Genomic DNA, 19,705 nt, shown 5'->3' with positions numbered 1-19,705 from the left:
GAGGACTCTGTTCTGTTCCATTGGTCTATATCTCTGTTTTGGTACCAGTACCATGCTGTTTTGGTTACTGTAGCCTTGTAGTATAGTTTGAAGTCAGGTAGCGTGATGCCTCCAGCTTTGTCCTTTTGACTTAGGATTGTCTTGGCAATGCGGGCTCTTTTTTGGTTCCATATGAACTTTAAAGCAGTTTTTTCCAATTCTGTGAAGAAACTCATTGGTAGCTTGATGGGGATGGCATTGAATCTATAAATAACCTTGGGCAGTATGGCCATTTTCACGATATTGATTCTTCCTATCCATGAGCATGGTATGTTCTTCATTATTTTCATAGACAGGTTCAGTTTGCTAAAATTTTGCTTACAATTGTGGTATCTATGTTCATGAGGGCTATCAGTCTATAGTTACTTTTTTCTTGCAATGATTTCTATCTACTTTTGCTATTGGAGAAATGCTGGCCTCATAGAATGAGTGATGAAGTAGTTGCAACTTTCCGATTTTCAGAAAGAATGTGGGAAGGATTGTTATTATCTCTTCCTTAAATATTTGGTAGATTTCATCAGTGATGCTGTCTGGGCCTGGAGATTTTTTTGCTGGGCTCTATTCTGCAGACTCTCTATTTCTTCGTGGACTCTCTTGTTTGTTCCATTGGTCTGTATGTCTACCTTCACATCAGTACCACATTATCCTGATAAACTTCTTTATAATAAAAATAAAGACTTAACTACAATTTCAGTTTATTTTATATGTATAGTTTTGTTTTGTTTTGTTTTGTTGTGAGATAGAGTTTTGCTCTTGTCACTTGGGCTGGCCTCACCCGTAACGAGTGACGTGACCCCTGGAAGCACCCCCCACCAACGTTTATACTGGTGCCTGTGAGGGCTTTGGTTTTTATGTGTTATCATTTGTGGGCAATTTTGAGTTCACCACAGACTTTTCAGGTCTTCCTTTGTTTTCTAAAACGAATTCAAATTTAATTATTTCCATTTATTAAAAATCATACTCTAGGGCTGGGCACGGTGGCTCACATCCGTAATCCCAACACTTAGGGAGGCCGAGGTGGGTGGATCACCTGAGGTCTGGAGTTCAAGACCAGCCTGACCAACATGAAGAAACCCCGTCTCTATTAAAAATACAAAAAGTAGCCAGGCATGGTGGTGCATGCCTGTAATCCCAGCTACTTAGGAGGCTGAAGCAGGAGAATTGCTTGAACCTGGGAGGTGGAGGTTGTGGTGAGCCGAGATCAAATCATTGCACTCCAGCCTGAGCAACAAAAGCGAAACTCCATCTCAAATAAAAATAAAAATAAAAAATTGCACTTTAAAAGCTGCATTCTGCCTTCATTTTAAAGTGTGACTTATAAATCTTATTATTCTATCTTTTTAATAACCACATATAAAGAACCTGTGAATAATTCTTGGTCCATTCCCTAACTTAGCTAACTAAACACCTTCAAACATTGTTACTGCATTTATACATTTAATATACCCACATTCATCCTTTAGTACCTTGTCTAACTTTAAAAAATCCTTCTGAATATGAACTGTTAGAAATGTAATCGTTTAAATTCACCATGTGATAAACTCAGAGTTCCAATAAACTGATTCAATAGTTTATATGAATTCAGTAAGGTTGCTGCATAAATGCATTCTGCCAAATCAATTACTCAAGTGGCCATTTTCTGTTGAAGTTACCCTGCACCTACTCCAATAGGCCAAATTCTCTTGATTATTACAAGTACTTTAAACAGCATATCTTTTAGATTTTTGAACACTAAAATATTAATATAATGTCTTTGAGCTTTTAAAGTCTTCTAGGCTTAATTATAAGTCATCCAGGCTTGAAAGATGCTTCTATTAAGAGTGACAAATAGCATGCCGTAAAGGAACTTGCCTAAGGACCTGAAATTTTGGCTGCTGGGGTTTCACTGGGCAGCTCCAGGGACCTGGCTCCTCTGCAGGTGACTTCAGGACTTTGAGGAAGACGCTTCCAAGCCATCTTCCTACGTTCTGTATCTGCACCGCCATGGAGCCTGTGTCTTCCCCAGGTTCATCCCTGGACCTCATCTGCATCTGACATAGCCTTAAGTCTTGAGAGGTCTGCCCTAAACACCATGGAACCCGAGGGGGGTTCTTAACTCGTCATCATCTCAGGACTGCACATCTCCATGGGCATTGAAGGAATATCCGACGGGATTTTGTTTCTTGCGTGACTTTGCTGGGCTGGGGTCACAGTTAAAACTCCTTCTACTGATCTTGCTAAGGAAGGAGGCACCCCCGCATCCCGATGGCAGCAGGTAGCAGGGTGCGGGGGTGGTAGTGGGAGGTGCAGTGCCGGTTCTGTCTCTGGGGGCTTTAAGTATACGGCCTCTGAGGCCCCACCTGCTACTGTCTCTAACCTGGCTCAGTCCCAGGTGAGAATGCACCTTCAGGCCAGCTCTTCTCCAAAAGGCGAATACAACCACTGACGTCCACAGCCATCCTACAGGTGGGATGCCTGGCCTCAGAGCTCAGGCGGTTTCCTGGGCCCTAGGAGTGAAATTCGCCTCCTCTCATCCTCCCTACAGGCTAAGCCCCTGCGTTCACGCTCAAGGTCTCCCCCTCAGATGTGCACCTGGGTCATAGTCCCCCAGGCTCCCCACCCTTCTGTCTTTCCCTCCTGTGTGTGTGCCACTGTGCTGTACATACTGCCCCAGGAAACGCTGAACACACGCGCATTTTCCTCTCCTTTTCACCCTGGCAGCCTGCCTGGACCTCATAGTGGCAGTTTCCAAGCCTCCTGAGGAACGTCCCAAGTCTGCTCATGGCGTGGTGAGGGTTACTATGTAAGGCCCACACCAGTGGCCCATGACCAGCTCTGGCCACGGGGACTCTAGGTATTCGGATAACAGAGAGACCTCTTTGAAGCAGAACGTCTTTAGCAAACCCTTCCTTGTTCCCCGTTCTCAGCTCATGGTGTCATCTGCTCACCGCCGAACAAAGGTGGGAGGATGGGCCTGGGCTTTACGCAAGGCCACAAGCAAGTCAGCCTGTTCCCCGGAAGGAGACCGTCCCCCTGCAGGGATGAGAGTCGCCATGGTATCCCCAAGGGGCTGGGGGGAAGGGAGCAGCCCTGGAGATGATCTTGCACCTCCTGCTGACGTCACCAAGCCCACGGAGAGGAAGCGGCTGTCACTCGGAAGATGAGAAATTGGAGTCTGAGGGAGGCTGGCTCCTCTAGCCCTATAAGAGCGCAGGGGCCTCTTGAAGCAAAGACCAGAAGAGATGGAGCTGGACAGAGCTGTGAAGGTCCTGGGCCCTGCCACCCTGCTGCTCACTTTCCTGGGCTTGGCCTGGGCTGTCCAGGCGGCAGACACCTGTCCAGGTAAGGGCACTCCAGGGCTGCTTCTTGGAAACTTCTCATCCCTGAAAGCTGGCAGCTTCGTGATTGGTGGCTTCCTGGCTTCCAGGCCTTGCACCAGGCCATGTGGTGCATCGTCTAGCAAAACAGCAGCTCTGCACACCTCATCTTATGTGAACAAATGCAGAGGCCCTGAATGGATGTGGCATGTCAGAGACGGGGCTTCTTCTGCTTGCCCTCCCATAATGGAAACCGAGGCAGGTTTCCGAACTCCCTGGGCCACATGTTCCCCTCTAAGCGTAAAAAGCGCAGTCATGGTGTTGTGTGGGGAGGTGGGGCTTGTGGCGCCAGCTGGACAGACACCAGTCGGATATTCTGCCATGATCACCATCACGGAGAGACAGGGTGTTAGGCATGGATGAGCAACCAGCACTGTGGGACCTTTCCGTCCAGCACCTGCTGGGCTCTGGAGATGACATTTCCCATGGTGTCCCTGATGTGGTACAATAAGGGTGACATTGTCCCCACGATTTCTGGACCTCCTTCGGGGCTCCCAAGAGGACACTCGGGTGCCAAACCATGGGCTTCAATGCATGGTAGGGCAGGTTGAAAATGCAGGTTCTGGAGTCAGGTCCTGATTACATCCACCTGATGAGGCTGGGATGGAGGGTCAGGAATTGCGATGCTCCCGATGCTTGCAGAGATCTGTGTCGGGATTTCTGGAATGCATGTGAGACACAGAGATCTGGGGTGTGCTGTGGCTGGCATCACATTCAAGAAGCCATCGGTGGAGTGAAGTGTGACACAGGCCAGCAACAGCAGAGATTCGCTTGGAAACTCCTAGTGGCTCGTTGTGGAGTGGTGGGGTTAGGGTGGCGTTATTTTCTTCCTTAAACACTTCTAGAGTTTCTAAATGATCAAATAATAGCACGTGTGATTTTCGTAACACACTAACTTGAATTTGAGTTATCTAATTAAAAACAACAAAGCTGCATTCCAGTTCTAGTTTTGCACCAACTTGTTCTGTGTCCTTGAAGGACACCTCCCTGTGTGGAGGAACGAGGTGGACCCACAGGAGCCCATTCATTCTCAGATCTGTTCCAAAATCAGGCGTGGGAGTCGCGATGGTAGCCCTCTCTCCCTGTCCTTCTCACCGGATATTGATTACAGAACAGACGAGATTAGGATGCTATCCTAAATGGTAGGAGCTGAAATGAACCTGCACCCCTAGGTAGGTAAGGAAACAGAGACTCAGAGGGGTTAAGGGACTTGTTTCAGGACACACAGTACTGAGGAAGTAAGGTTTGTCTTCGGGCAGGGTAGCCTCCAAGGCCAGGGTTCTGCCCCAAATCACCTTCCTGCCTGACCAGTGCCCGAGAGGTGAGGACAGACCAAGTGGCCACCAGGGCAGGAAAACCTCCCTTCCAGGTGACCCTCCGGCTGAGGGAGGTGGCTGTGGCTATAGCCATCTGCCCAGTCCTGATGTCACCAAGGTGGCAGGCGCCTTTCCATTGAGTGGTGTGTCTGTGGCTCAGTGGAGTCTTCAGGCCCAGGTGACAGTAAGTGGCCATCTGTGTTTTTTTTCAGAGGTGAAGGTGGTGGGCCTGGAGGGCTCTGACAAGCTCACCATTCTCCGAGGCTGCCCCGGGCTGCCCGGGGCCCCTGGGCCCAAGGGAGAGGCAGGCGCCGATGGAAAGAGAGGTAGGTGCGGGCCGGATCAGGAGGCCAGGCATGGCGGCGGGCACTGGCTCTTGCTCTTTTTGAAATTAGATGCTGAGTTGGGTAACACCTCCCCACCTTGTGGTTCCTGGATCGAGAGCCTGGGTCGGGTCCTTGCTACAGCCAAGAGCAGAGCTGACTCCTAGGGCCCAACAGGGTTCTGAAATGGAGGGAGTGTCTTTCTTAACTATTTCATGAGTTCACATTTGGACACGCTTTTGTAGCTGTCTCCTAGTCCTTGATCCAATTCCAGCTTTGCTCGGCCACGAGCATGACTTCTAAGTTCTACTTCCTTCTGCCTTCCCACCTCAACATGGAGGCCACGACACTCTTCTCCACCTGTCTCAGATGAGGAAACTGGGGCTCAAAGAGTCCAGGGATTTCCCTCTGTTCTCACACTTGGAAGGAAAAGAGCCAGGATTCCACCCATGGTTTCCGGATTTCCAGCTCCCAGCCCCTGAGTGAACAGGAGAGCCCTGTGAGGCCTGGGTCCTGGGTCTAGAACCTTCTGGTGCAGGATGGGCAAGCCCGGGTGGGGCCACAGTCACATCGTAGCACGAGCAGGGTCATGGTCATGATTGGAAATGACAGCCGCCAGCTCCAGGGTGGGCCTTTGAGCCTGGGCCGAGGAGTTTTGCTCAAGGCAGTGTCTTTGGAAATTGCAGGAGAACGCGGCCTCCCTGGACCTCCTGGGAAGGCAGGACCACCTGGGTCCAAGGGTAAGGAGGGGACAAGAGTGAGGAGGGGCTTTGAGGCCCTTCCAGACCCAGCTGCAGAGGAATGTGGGCAGGTCTTCTGGGGCTGCCACGCTGTCCTCCGGCGGGAGCCCACGCCTGCCCAGGCAGCGCTCCTGGGGCTCAGTCCAGGGCAGGGGTCTCAGTGTGACAGCTGGTTCTTGATGTGTGTGTGGGGGGGTCTCAGTTTGGGGGAGTGGGGTCCTCAGTGTGGGAGCTGGTTCTCGATGTGTGTGTTGGGGGGTCTCAGTTTGGGGAGTGGGGTCCTCAGTGTGGGAGCTGGTTCTCAATGTATGTGGGGGGTCTCAGTTTGGGGAAGTGGGGTCCTCAGTGTGGGAGCTGGGTTCTCAGTGTCGGAAGAGGGGTTCTTGGTGGTGTAGGGAGAGGTTCTTGGGGTGTGTGTTGGGGGAGGGGTTCCCAGTGGGCAGGTTGTGGGGAGGTGTTATCAGCATNCTGGTTCTCGATGTGTGTGTTGGGGGGTCTCAGTTTGGGGGAGTGGGGTCCTCAGTGTGGGAGCTAGTTCTCAATGTATGTGGGGGGTCTCAGTTTGGGGGAGTGGGGTCCTCAGTGTGAGAGCTGGTTCTCGATGTGTGTGTTGGGGGGTCTCAGTTTGGGGGAGTGGGGTCCTCAGTGTGGGAGCTAGTTCTCAATGTATGTGGGGGGTCTCAGTTTGGGGGAGTGGGGTCCTCAGTGTGAGAGCTGGTTCTCGATGTGTGTGTTGGGGGGTCTCAGTTTGGGGAGTGGGGTCCTCAGTGTGGGAGCTAGTTCTCAATGTATGTGGGGGGTCTCAGTTTGGGGAGTGGGGTCCTCAGTGTGAGAGCTGGTTCTCGATGTGTGTGTTGGGGGGTCTCAGTTTGGGGAGTGGGGTCCTCAGTGTGGGAGCTGGTTCTCAATGTATGTGGGGGGTCTCAGTTTGGGGAAGTGGGGTCCTCAGTGTGGGAGCTGGGTTCTCAGTGTCGGAAGAGGGGTTCTTGGTGGTGTAGGGAGAGGTTCTTGGGGTGTGTGTTGGGGGAGGGGTTCCCAGTGGGCAGGTTGTGGGGAGGTGTTATCAGCATGGAGGGAGGAGCTGTCAGTATGGGGGAGAGATTCTGGGATGGGGAGAGGTTCTGATTATTGGGGAGGGACTTATAGTGTGGGGAGGGGTTCTTAGTGGGGGGCTGTCTGTATGGGGGAAGAGGTTCTCAAGTAGGGGAAGGTTTTCAATGCAGGAGCATCTGCCCTGAGGGTGGGTCTGAGGCCAAATCCTGTTCCTCTAAGGTGGAAATGGTTTTGGGAGGGCAGGGTGGGAGTGTCTGCTCAATCCTCTAAGCCCCACTCAGTCCTGGCCTCTGTCCCCTGAGCACGAGGCCCTGTCTTGTCCCCTCCTCCTGACTCTGCTCGAAAACCAGGATCAGCCCCAGATGGCTTGGAGAACCATGCCAACAAGCTCCAAATACAGAATTACTAGAAATTCTCCGCTTTAAAACAAAGAATTTTCTGATATATTTTCTTGAGGAATATTTTGAACAATCAGAGAAATATGCAGTCGGAAATTGAAGCTCCGTTTACTCACTCACCTTTACCCACACACCTACTCAGAATAAGACCACCCTACGCTCACCAAACCCCAGGCTCAGTCATGGGTTGTGTCTAAACGTAAAATATGCAGGGTTGGTGCCCAGACCCCAAGCAACCCTACCCCCATCATTATTACCGTGTCCACCAAGATGGGCTGTTTGTAGGCCTTGGGTTCTCAGGAGAACCCTGAAGATCCAGGCTTCCCCTATTTGGCATGTGGAGGCCTTAGCAGTCTCTGGGATGGTGGCCTCTCCTTCCCCAGGGACCTCTGAAAGGGGTGCATGTGGTGGAGGGGCCAGTGTAGGCAACCCTCGAGGGAAAGAAAAATTTGGTCAACAGAAGCAGAGTCAGGGACTCCTTGACTGGACCCATACCATCTCCTCCTGGGGAGGCCCAGAAAATGGTCTCCACTTTCTATGCAGTGTCCATGGACCAGTGGGGGTAGAAGGGCTCTGATTTCCAAACTGTGACACGTGTGTCCTCTCTCATCCATGAACAGGAGCACCTGGGGAGCCCCAGCCATGCCTGACAGGTGACTGGCCATCCCCACTTTCCCCCACGGCTTGTGGCTGTTCTTGTCTGGAAGTTCAGGGTCATACGACGTCATTGCCGGAATGAAGTGACAAATAGGAACAAAAGAAAATGGTTGCTTGCCCGTTTCCTTGTCCTCTCAGTATTCAAGGAAGTGACAAATATTGTCCAGACAACTTACATACATTCTATGGCAATTTTCTCCTATCTTCTAATCTACCCCAGAAGGCTGGGTGCCCAGGAGCTGAAGGTGGGGACGACACTGGGAGGTGGGAGGGTCAGGCCGACTGGGTGTGGCCATCACAGCTGCGTGGCCCTGGGGGCCGTGTCCCTGTCTAGGCCTCAGAGTCCTGCTCTGTTCATATAGATGCCTATGGCCCTGTTCCTCCCTCTTGGACCTCCCTCCCACTGCCCCTGCCCTGCCCAAGGCCCCAGTCCTGCAGCCACTCCCTGGGTTCCCTTCCCAGGCCCACGCACCTGCAAGGACTTGCTAGACCGAGGGCACTTCCTGAGTGGCTGGCACACCATCTACCTGCCTGACTGCCGGCCCCTGACTGTGCTCTGTGACATGGACACAGACGGAGGGGGCTGGACTGTGAGTGTGGGACTAAGGGGCCCTGGGCAGAGGTGGTCAGCCTGGGAGACCCAGAGTCCAGGCTGCACACCCGACTGGAGAACATACTCTGGAATTCTCTATTCCCCTGGTCGGGAACAGAGATAATGGGGGAGGTGACCCATGGGTAAAAGTCCAGGCCGTGCGGGAGGCTGGGAGGGGCCTGGTGCTCTCCTGCTGTGTGGCTTGGGGCTTGTTGCCTCCCCTCTCTGAGCCCCCATTTCCTCCTTCATCCCGTGGGGTCTGTGAGGAGACCAGGTGGGCGTGCTGGGGACCCCAGTCTGCGATGCTCTGCCAACTACAAACGCTGCTCCTCTGGAGGGCGGGTCCCCCGTGCTGTGGGACGTCGCCTGCTCCCCCCGGCTCCTGTTCCCTCCTGTCCCCTGGCTCCTCCATAGGTTTTCCAGCGGAGGATGGACGGCTCCGTGGACTTCTACCGGGACTGGGCCGCGTACAAGCAGGGCTTCGGCAGTCGGCTGGGGGAGTTCTGGCTGGGGAACGACAACATCCACGCCCTGACTGCCCAGGGTAGCGCCGCTGCTGGGGCTCGGGGGTCCTCAATGGGGGTGCCCCTGCCCCTTAGGCCTGGGCTACCTGGAACATAAGCGCCTCTTAGCCCACAGGGGATCGGGCCCTGAGCACACTCAGGGTGGCACTGGGACCTCCGAGGGCTGCGTCCCCTGCCGCAGGCTCTGGCAACATCAGGACAGAGAGGGTTAGAGCTCTGGGCTGAAGGCCTCTTCAGGTCTTGGCCCCGTTGGCATCTCAGATCCTGAGAGTGGGAAGGAAGGACACAGCAGCCCCATAGTGGAGGTTGGGCCCAACCCCAACTCAGCCTCTAATCCGCTAGGATTTGGGAGTCAAGAGTCTCGCCCTGTTGCTCAGCTCACCCTGCCGGGTCAGAGCTACACAGGCCCTGGGGAAGCTGCGGTGCTCTCCGCCCTCTGCCTCTGTGGAGTCCAGAGCTCCTTCCAGGCTCTGCCCCAGATCCCCAGCTCCCATGTCTAAAGGTAGAGGGCCCTTCTGCTGGGACCCTGAAACCTTCCTCTAACAGGAACCAGCGAGCTCCGTGTAGACCTGGTGGACTTTGAGGACAACCACCAGTTTGCTAAGTACAGATCGTTCAAGGTGGCCGACGAGGAGGAGAAGTACAATCTGGTCCTGGGGGCCTTTGTGGAGGGCAGTGCGGGTGAGTGTCTGCTTGGGGTTGTGCGGCCTGGGCTTCTGAGGGGGGTTTGCGAAGTGGAGAGAGCATGCTCAGTGTCCTGGCAGCCTTACAGAAGAGGCCTCACCTCTCTGAGCCGATTTGTCCATCTCTACATGCAGACACTAACGTCTGTGCTCTGCGTAGCATGGGGGTCACGGGACACATCAGTGCATGACTGCAGAAACCCCAGCAAGGACATCCGGTAGGAAGGAAATCTCTGCAGAGCAGGAACCTATGCATACTGACAGCAGCTGATATCTCTGTGGGGCGTGGCTGGAAGGGGTCTGCCATGGTGGAATCTGGAGTAGAGAATGATGATCCTGACCCCTGCCTCCTGTTCTTCTGTGAAATAAAATAGTACACATTCGGTGGCAGGGCTAGACCTAAAGACAAATTGCCAAGACCACTGCCAACAGCAGGGTAGTATTCACTGGAGTCATGGATTGCACTTCTTGGATTGTGCAGTGCACAACCTGCTTAACCATACATGGAGGACACACCAGGCCAGACCTCAGGTATAAAGACTTATACTGCCTATAATGATGTTATTGCCTGTAATGATGCTCACATTTCCTCCTGCACAGGTGATTCCCTGACATCCCACAACAACCACTCCTTCTCCACCAAAGACCAGGACAATGACCTTAACACCAGAAACTGTGCTGTGATGTATCAGGGAGCTTGGTGGTACAGAACCTGCCATGTGTCAAACCTGAATGGTCGCTACCTCAGGGGCGCTCATGACAGCTTTGCAAATGGCATCAACTGGAAGTCGGGGAAAGGATACAATTACAGCTACAAGGTGTCAGAGATGAAGGTGCGACCTGCCTAACCCAGGCTGGCCTCAGGGTCAGGACACCTCCACACATAGTTGGTGGAGGGTAGGGTTGGGAACTTGGCCCTAGGGTTTGTAAAAGAAACACATGTCGTGATTCTAAATTGCGTTTGTCTTGCTGTGCAGAAGAGGTTCAAATCTTGCTCTGTTTCCACAATCAGCCCTTCCAGATTTGTGACATTAACTCACCTCAAACCTCTGTCTTTCCTTGGCAACAAGTAAGAATGTGTTTCTGACCATGCCAGCAGGAACCTTCCTTAAGAACAAATACAAGACTTTGACGCTGTGATGGGCTCAGAGTGCAGCTGTGCTCGGGTCCCTGGGCAGGCTAAATGCCTTCCTGGGGCTCGACCATCTGGGCTTCTCTGTGAGCTGGATGGTGGGGAAGTGAGAAGGCGCATTGGAGAGGAAGTTTTTCCTGCACTCAGAGATGCTGTTGCCTGTCTAAGGCCCCCAGCCTCCCAGTTGCAGCTCTGCCCACTCACCCCCGTCACCCAGGTTTCCTGCCGCCCGCTCTGTTGGGTATTGGTGGGACCTGCTCACTACTTCCTCACAAGCCAAAGCAAGAGTGGCTGTGTGCCTGTGACTCCCTCTTCAAAACGGAGACAGCGGTTACATAAGGCAGGTGCAAGGGACCCAAGCACTCCTGAGGGGGTTAGAACCCTCCTTTTGGCCATGAGTGTCCAGCCCAAAGCTGCCCTGCAGCTGAGCCCAGTGCAGTTAGAATCAGAAAGCCAAGGCTCCTTCCACCCGCAAGCCACCTATAAGACAGCAAAGTGTATTAGCGCAGGAGCTTGTGTCTGCTGAGGACGGCACCTGGCCTCTCCTCTCGCCACCTCCTGGTCCTCCTGAGGACCCATCCCCTGTCCCCAGTTCCCGGCCAACTCAGCCTGATGAGGCTTTCGGAGGCTCCGCACCCCAGCATCTGCCAGTGCTGACCCTTGTACGGCTGTTTGGGTTCCTGATCCCTCTCATAACAGCCCTGCCCTTGTCCTCTACCCTCTACTCAGAGAGGATCCAGAAGGGTCCAAGGAGGCCATGATCCCTGAGCTTTTTAATGTGGGCCCCCTCCCTCCCCTACAAGGGTCCCTCCTGGGTCTTAGCTGGTCTAAGCTCCATGCAAGTCATGGGGAGGGCTGAGTGTCTGGGACTTCTGGGGGGATGTGCACCGTTTCCTCTGAGTTCCTGGAGGGTGCGCACCATGAAGATCAGGGCTCACCCTCCGTGAGCCATCCCCACCTTCCCTCCTCACTCTGGGTTCAAGGCCTGGGATGAGCCAGGACAGGGGGAAGCAGGGACAGCCCTGGGCATGGCCCTTCCTTCCTGGGCCCGCAGGAGGGGGCCACACCACCCACCCAGGGGGCTGACCCATCCTCAGGACAGAAACTAGCAAGTTGTCAAACCTGAGGGTTTATAACTAAATGATGGAGTGCTGCCCCAGGAAATTACACCCAGACATCTCTTTTCTCATAGACCTGGGTCCCTAGCTTTTAGACAGGATGACACATCATTGACAGGTACTGACTTTACATGCATTGCAGCTTCACACTTCAGCCATTCACTGCCAGACAGTCTTCTAGGGCAGCAAAAAGCTCAGCCACACACCCCAGGCCACAGTCAGGATGAGACCTCCCCTCAGAGCGGGGGACTCCCCTCAGCGCCATCCACCCTCCATTCTGGGCGTTTCAATCTCCAATAGGAGACTGAAATGAGGAAAACATGCACCTCACTCAACTGTAAAGGGAGGAACTGGGAATTCCTCTCAAATCTTGACCCTCGAGTTCTAGAAACGGGGTCCTCTCTGGAATCTATGATGGCCTTATTCTGAAAGGCAAAAATAAAGCTATGAAATAAAGAAATATGTTTAGCCTGACAAGCTAGAGATTTTTTAAAATACTGTTTTAAAATTTTCTTAATTGAGAGATGAGCTAAAAGTAACTTTTCTAAATATTTAATGTAACTTTGCTATACTTTATAAATACTCTCAAACTTTGGGGTTTTGTTGCGATAAGAAAAAGTACTTGTAAAATTGCAGTCAGTATGTCAGGGGGCTTGTGTGGTTAACACAGCACAGAGAGGTCATGGGGGCGTGTGTAATTAACCTAATGTAACATAAACGTATTTGCATGACACGTGCATCACATGTGTATATGTGTGTATGCGTGCACCTGCAGGGCCTCTGGGAGGTGTAACTGAGGCAGGCATTGGAAGGGCTCTGTAGGACCAGTTGGCACTGGGCGGGTACCTGGAGCCGCAGGTGCCTGCTTCTCCCATCTCCCGAGAGACCTGGCTCCTGCATGCCACCAGTGCTACCTCGGGGTGTCTGGCTCCCTCCGGAGGAGGGGGCTGAGCCAGGTTGGGGCCTGAGCCAAGGTCAAGAGTGTCCCCAGGGCTGGGCTGTCCCTGTCCCTCTGCTGGGGACCGCCGCCTCCCTTCCTGATTTTCAGAGGTCTCAGGCCTCTGCTGTCGGGAGGGCTGGAAGAAGGGACAGCACCTGGCAGCGGGCCTGTGCCCACTAGACCCTAGATTCTTAACTATAACTGTGGTTTCTGTGGTCAGGCTGGGGGTGACACAGGTGTTCAAGCCAGATTCCATCTTGAATAGGGGCTGAGTGAAATGAGGCTGAGACCTACTGGGCTGCAGTCCTAGGAGGTTAGGCATTTTTAGTCACAGGAGGCTGGCAGGGTGGGTATCACAAGATACAGGTCATAAAGACCCTGTTGATAAAACAGGATGCGGTAAAGACGACAGCCAAATCCTACCAAAACCAAGATGGTGACAAAAGTGACCTTTGGTCGTCCTCACTGCTCACCATATGCTAATTATAATGCATTCGCATGTTGAAACACACCTCCCATGACAGTTTACAAACACCATGGCAACTTCCGGAACTTACCATGTATAGTCTAAAAAAGGGAGGGACCCTCTGTTCCCTGCCCCTTTCTTGGAAAACTCATGAAAGATCCACCCCTTGTTTTGTATGTAATCAAGAAATAACTATAAAAATAGCCAGTTGGCAGTCCTCAGCGCTTCTCTGCCTACGGAGTAGTCATTCTTTCGTTTCTTTACTTCTCTAATAAACTTGCTTTTACTTTATGAACTTGCCCCAAATTATTTCTTGTGGGAGGTCCAGGAACCCTTTCTTGGGGTCTGGATGAGGATGCTTGTTTTCCCCAAAGCTGTGAAGCCTTGCTTTGTCTGGAGTAGCTGACATTGAAACCGCCACTGTAAATTATGACTGAGACAATGAAAGAGATCTGACTTAACCAACTCCATCTTGCTACTAACCTCCAAGCTATCCTTGTTCATTTCTAGGCATAGGCTGAACTAACTTTGTGAAGAACTTAGTTTATAGTTTAAAACAAAGATGGTAATACCCCTTTCTCAAAACCTCCTTCTTGCCTGGGGACTAGACTGCTTTTGTAGGACTAACAAATTAGCCACAAGATTAGAAATTATGGTTTAGGCGTCATGCAGCTGGAGGCTACAAGATTCTGACCCTCCCTAAACTGCTCCTAAAGTCAGTGCTTGAGGTATTTTGCAGACCCTGCAGTTGATGGATCAGCTGGCATCACCCAGATTGATAAACTGGCTCATCTGACCTTGTGGCCCCACCCAGGATCTGACTCAGTGCAAGAAGAGAGTGGGGACTCCCTATGATTTCATCTCTGACTAATTGGAACCCCCAGCTCATTGGCTTCCCCCTAACCCTGACCAATCAGCACTCCTGGCTCATTGGCTTCCACCCAACCGTGACTAATCAGCACTCCTGGCTCATTGGCTTTCTCCCCACCTAGCAAGCAGTCCTTAAAAACTCTGATCCCTGAATGCTCGGGGAGACTGATTTGGTAATAATGAAACTCTAGTCCAGTATCCTGCACGGCCGCTCTGCGTGAATTACTCTTTCTCTATTCCAATTCCCCTGCCTTGATAAATTGGCTCTGTCTGGGCAGCAGGCAAGGTGAACCCATTGGGTGGTTGCAACATCAGGAAGGCCCCATCCTTAGGATGAGAAAGGAACCCGCCCTGCAGGGCTGGAACCCCATGGGCTGGAACCCTAGGAAGGTGAAGCAGTGTACGCAGAAATCTCCTCTGCAGGAGAGAGGGCCATTTAACAAATCCAGGCCCAGGGCAGTCCTCCACCTCCGAGGACTCTCTCCATGAAAGTGTGATGCTCTCTGGGAATGGGAGCACACCCTGACCCTTCCCTGGGATCCTCATTCTCCATGCTGCCCCTGCTACACTTGCTCCAGACAGACCTTACTGTCACTTACCTTCGCCTCTCCAGAATCTGTGGTTTCTGATTTTATCTTCCCTGTGCTCTGCCTCCCGAGCAGCAGTGGGTGCTCTGTGGAACTTAGGACCCTTCCATCCTGCACCCAGAGGCACTCAGCCCTCGGGCAAGGGATTTGCTGCAGCCTGACCCCCACCTCGCTTCCTGTCCAGTCTTCGGGAGGAATCGACCGAGTCTGGGGCTCTGTGAGGCCTCCTGGCCTTGGTGCTGGTGGCTCTGCCTGGTGCCCTTTGGTCCCTGGTTCTGTTCAGCTGCTAGTACATGTTTATGGAGACATTGGCTACATGGTATTATGAGTGGTTTGTGCTCCCAGGCAGGGTCTCAGAGTAGAACTTGCCTCATTCAAAAGCAAAGTCTCTTCATTTCAGCGGGTGAAGTGCAGCGGCATTTCGCCTTCACAGACTTGGGCTGTATGGCCTTGATCAGTGACCTGACCTCTCTGAATCTTCCTTCTCGCTTGACATGGGATGACAGGGTGGATTTGAAGGATCCAGGGAGTAAGAAGAATGTGCTCCCACATGGGATTTGCAATGTGCACAGCATCACCCACCTGGCCCAGCTGCCAGTCCTCCTCCTACGGGACTACCTGCCCAGCTGACAGCCCTTGCCCGTGAGCCCTAGCCACCAGGATGGTCGGTTGTCCTAAGAGGAATCTCAGTAACCCCAGTCAGATGCAACAGGTGAAAAATCCCCAAAACCCTGGATGCCCTATCCTCAAGGTCAAGGAAGACACAGAGTTCAGGACACCTGCCCGACTGACCTTCACCTTCTCTTTTCTTCACCAGAATGACACTAATCACTTAGTGAAGAAAGACTAAGCCAAGCCCTTCTCCCACTACGCCCATGGAACATCTGCTGGGTGCCCAGCCCTGTCTGGAGTACAGGGCAGTGAATTCCTGCTCGGAAGGAGGCTGTGCTCTCACCAGGAGCATGAGGCCTTTTCCAATAGCATCAGACAAACGGCCTAAATGGAAGACTCAAAGCCCAGTGGCTCCAGTGAGTCCCGTCTGTTTCTTTCTTCCAGGCTCAGCCTGAAGTTCTCCTGAATCCTTAGAGGAGCCAGAACTTCCCAGTTACTTTCTCACTGCCTGTCTGACCTGAGAGACAGAGAGTTAGGAGGCAGGACGTGACTCTGGAGGCAGGGACTTGGACACTGGATCAGACTGAGGACTAGCTAAAACAGGGCCGAGGTGAAAGCAGCTTTCCATAAGACACACCCACCAGTGTGCCACGTCAGTTTACCGTTGCCGCAGCAACACCCAGAAGTTCCCACCCCTTTCCATGGCAATGACTTGATGACCCGGAAGTTACCATCCTTTTCCTAGAAACTTCTGTATCAACCACCCTTAATTTGCATATAGGTAAAAGTGGGTATAAGTGTGTCTGCAGAACTGTCTCTGAGCTGCCGCTCTGAGCACACTGCCTACAGGGAGCCCTGCTCTGCAAGGAGAGTACCTCGGTTAATGCCGTACATGGCCACTTCAATAGAAGTTGCTGTTTGATGCCACCAGCTTACCCTTGAATTCTTTCCTGGGCTAAGCCCCAATTTGGGGCTCACTTGCCCTGCATCAGATGGAGGTCCAAATTTAAGTGCAAATACAGACAGCTCACATTCCAATCCATACACAAATGGCAAACCCATGGGGAAGATGGCTGCATCATTACTGTACGTGCTCCCATCACTCCAGGAGAATTTCTCATTATTGTTGCTCATAAAAGGCATTTTATAAGCCTTTTGTGGTATTGAGACAGAGATGATGTTATATGTTCACCAAACCTGTTTTTCTCCCTCCTGAGGGTACAAGAAGTCTGCTTTTCTAAACCTCTCTTGCAGTTAAATGAGACTAGATGATGGAGATTTAGTCAATGGGATGTTCACAGAGATTATGCAGACCCCTTTCTAAATTGGCCCCCCAAACCTTCAGTCCCATGTCCTGGTGGGGAACCCCAAAACCCTCTGTAAACCTGCATTGCACCACATGGGCCCTGTATTGCAGCACAAGGGGAAATGATGGCACTGTGATCCTGAGGGGTTCTCTGTTATAGCAGCTATTGGTACTTATACTGACTCATGCAGAGATTGGTACTGGAAGTGCAACACCTAAAATCCAAGGCACTGGCCTAGCAGCCACATGGTGGGTGGAGGGCTGCGGAGTTTTGTTTGATGAACATGTTGCCTTCAATAACTTGGGAGGCAGTTCCTTAGAACATCTCTTCTAGCCGCATGGGAACAGCTTGAAAAACAGAATTTTCAGTGTGTGTTTATTTTTATTGACTGACTGACTAGGTGTTACAAGAGAAAGAAGAGCTTAGAAAAGAACTTAGCAAGCAGGAATAAAATGGATTAAAGAGTCTAGGAATTGGAAATCCCTTAGAGTTGGAAAATGCCTGAACGTTGTTAGACTCCAAACAGTAAGAGATGAGATTTTAAAAGCACTAGGGTAAGAAGGATCAATGGAATATGTTGTTTTGAACAGAGTGACCAGAATTGTAGTAAAGCTCCTTCCTGCTCAAGCCTGAAAACTTCAAGGAATACTTCCTTAAGATGAGAGATACAGGGAGGCATGGGGATAAATTAGCAAAGAAGTGTATCAAATCTGAGTCAAATATGAACCAAATTTCCATCTCAGAAAAGAAGATGCCCAGAAGAAATCTGGGGTTTTGAATCACTGCAGGAGTGATTCTTGTCACCATGCCCTGCCCTGGACTATGACCTGGGCAAGAAACAAACTTGCATTGTATTTCAGCCCTGAGATATTAAGATTGCCTGTTAAAATAGCTGCTGTTTTTTATCTTTACAAAGAGGTGGTCCAGGCGAGGAGAGGAGAAACCTGCATTCTCCTCCTGGTTCGAAAACTTACTCTGGGCTTTGTGCCAAGTTGGCCTCCTACTGATTTCTTTAGCTGCTTTTGAGCTACTCAGTTTGGTTTTCATTGTCACTGTGGCTCATCAGCCTGAGGCCATATGGGTAGGGGGCGGCCAATTATCTGATTCCTGCAGCTTTACAGGAGGCTGGAAGCTCACACGCCCACCCCACGATGTGGCAGAAGTCCCAGTCGGGAAGCCGGTAGAGCCAATGACAATCTGGAAATGTCCATCTGTCCCAAGGTAGCAAATGGGCCCTCCCAGAGCCCTGTGCTTTCCATGATGGGATGGGTGCTCTACAATTTAATTGGGGTTGAAACATAAATCATCAAATCTGAGAACTGGAAATTAAGGGGCAGCTGCTCTGGGTGATCTTGCCACCCAGAACTCGACTCAGTGTCGAGAAACTCACTACAAGAAACTCACTGCTGTCATAAGCAGCCACCAGATCGGTGTGGCCTGGGATGGTGGTGACTGACATCGGAAGGTCTTCCTCTTGTCAAATGTAGCTCTGCTTCTCCATAAAAGCTAATCTTTGGAGTGGGCCAAGCGACCTGTATGGTGGGAAGTCCACAATTGTTTACCCCATACCATCAGGAAGGGCCTCTACTGGGCTGATGGCCAAGACATGAGAGTCAAGGACAGAACGCACACCCAAAACCAAAAACAAAACCTGGAGTGGCCATTACGTATCCGGCATGCTTGGTTCGGATGAATATTTGTCTTGGCTGATACCTACCTGGCTTCCTAGCTCCTGTTTCTCCAGGCTGTGGGAGCCTGGATTCTAATTAAAACCCATTTGCGTTAATTTATTTATCTCTCTTTTCCCTTCCAGGATTGCTGTCTTCTTTAATATGAGTTTGCTCTGATGAGCCAGAAGGTCTCCGGGTTTTGTTTACTTGCACTAAAATCATCAAGCCTTTTACTTGACTCTCTGAAACTAGCACACTAGTGGTTCCTCAACCTGACTGTCCATCGGAGCCACCTGGGGACGCTCTGAAAAATACAGATTCAGGGGCCCCATCCCAGACTTTTAGAACCAAAATCTCAGTGGGTGATGCCTAGAGCCATCCCTCTTCTCTGCTGATGAGCTGTGGTAGGAAGCCACACAACAGCACATCAAACGGAGATGACAAGTCAGCCTGCCTCCCACTCCATCTCCAGGCTTTTGTGGGCCACGTGTCCCCAGGCCCCACACCCATCCCTCAGAATAAAGGTGAGAGTGACCCAAATCAACAGCAAGGTCAATGTTTTTTTAAACACAGATCAAATTAATTACGGTGAATATTTACCTGCCTTAAATAGATTGTTTTATGGGGATATGGTATCATGACCTGGGTCTGTTTCATAAGTGTCCCTTACGACACAATATGAGCTTAAAGAAAAGTTTGTACCCTTTGAATCAGTAAGCTCACCAGAGAACTTACTCTTGGGGAGAAAACGCAACATAAGGGAAAAAAGCATGTACATAAATGTGTAAATTACTGGCTAGGATATCAGTATTCAACAATAAGAGGAAACGCTGGATAGATTCTAAGTGTTCAACAATAAGAGGATGTCCTTTTCCTCCAGTGAGTATTAAGTGGCCATTTTAAAAAATGCTCAATGTGCAAGCTCTAGTGACCTGGAAACCTAAGTGTAAAATTAGAAAATAGAAATGGAAGTGCAGACTTCTACTTCCAGTAATAATGGGTTAGAAAACAAGGCCAAACTTCCTTTTGAAATCGAAAAAGCTGGACAAAGTTCAGAGATACTCTTCTAAAGCACTAAAGATAATCAGAGTAATGAGGAATGACCAGAATAAGATTCAGCAGAAACAGAAACCCAGAGTGGAGCATCTGTGAGTATCTTTGCCTGGGGTCATTCACCAATCAAAGAGAAGCTTTCAAGTCTGTGCGGGAGTTTTGTCAACTTAGCAGGCTGAAGGGGACCAGGGTACATGTTTAGAGCCTGCCAAGGATGGAGTTTCAGGTTAAGGAACTTGCACCTTAGTCTGACAACTATGTACGTGTGC

At 51.2% G+C, this 19,705-nt stretch overlaps 1 protein-coding gene across 2 annotated transcripts; it reads left to right on the top strand.

Moving 5' to 3' along the window:
- The first annotated feature begins 3,226 nt into the window (after positions 1-3,226).
- LOC108513140 (ficolin-2) lies at positions 3,227-13,621 on the top strand. 2 transcript variants are annotated; one of them, XM_017848802.1, is made up of 8 exons: positions 3,227-3,360; positions 4,924-5,037; positions 5,721-5,774; positions 7,846-7,878; positions 8,345-8,472; positions 8,889-9,018; positions 9,545-9,679; positions 10,282-13,621. In XM_017848802.1, the coding sequence occupies exons 1-8, from the start codon at positions 3,261-3,263 to the stop codon at positions 10,527-10,529; spliced, it is 942 nt and encodes a 313-aa protein (XP_017704291.1). In that variant the 5' UTR covers positions 3,227-3,260; the 3' UTR covers positions 10,530-13,621. The 2 variants fall into 2 exon arrangements, with proteins under 2 accessions (XP_017704291.1, XP_017704298.1); XM_017848809.1 differs by lacking the exon at positions 5,721-5,774.
- Positions 13,622-19,705: the final 6,084 nt, after the last annotated feature.

The sequence above is a fragment of the Rhinopithecus bieti genome, unplaced genomic scaffold, assembly GCF_001698545.2.
Source record: "Rhinopithecus bieti isolate Rb0 unplaced genomic scaffold, ASM169854v2 scaffold_2205, whole genome shotgun sequence".
NCBI classification, from domain to species: domain Eukaryota; kingdom Metazoa; phylum Chordata; class Mammalia; order Primates; family Cercopithecidae; genus Rhinopithecus; species Rhinopithecus bieti.
The sequence above is the reverse complement of the archived record's forward strand: the minus strand, read 5'-3'. Positions and strand labels throughout refer to the sequence as shown.

Bases quoted from the DNA above. Each gene is read 5' to 3' on its own strand.
- LOC108513140 (XM_017848802.1), top strand. From the start codon at position 3,261: ATGGAGCTGGACAGAGCTGTGAAGGTCCTGGGCCCTGCCACCCTGCTG. The intron at 3,361-4,923 runs GTAAGGGCACTC...GTTTTTTTTCAG, and splicing joins GGCGGCAGACACCTGTCCAG to AGGTGAAGGTGGTGGGCCTG. The intron at 9,019-9,544 runs GTAGCGCCGCTG...TTCCTCTAACAG, and splicing joins CCACGCCCTGACTGCCCAGG to GAACCAGCGAGCTCCGTGTA.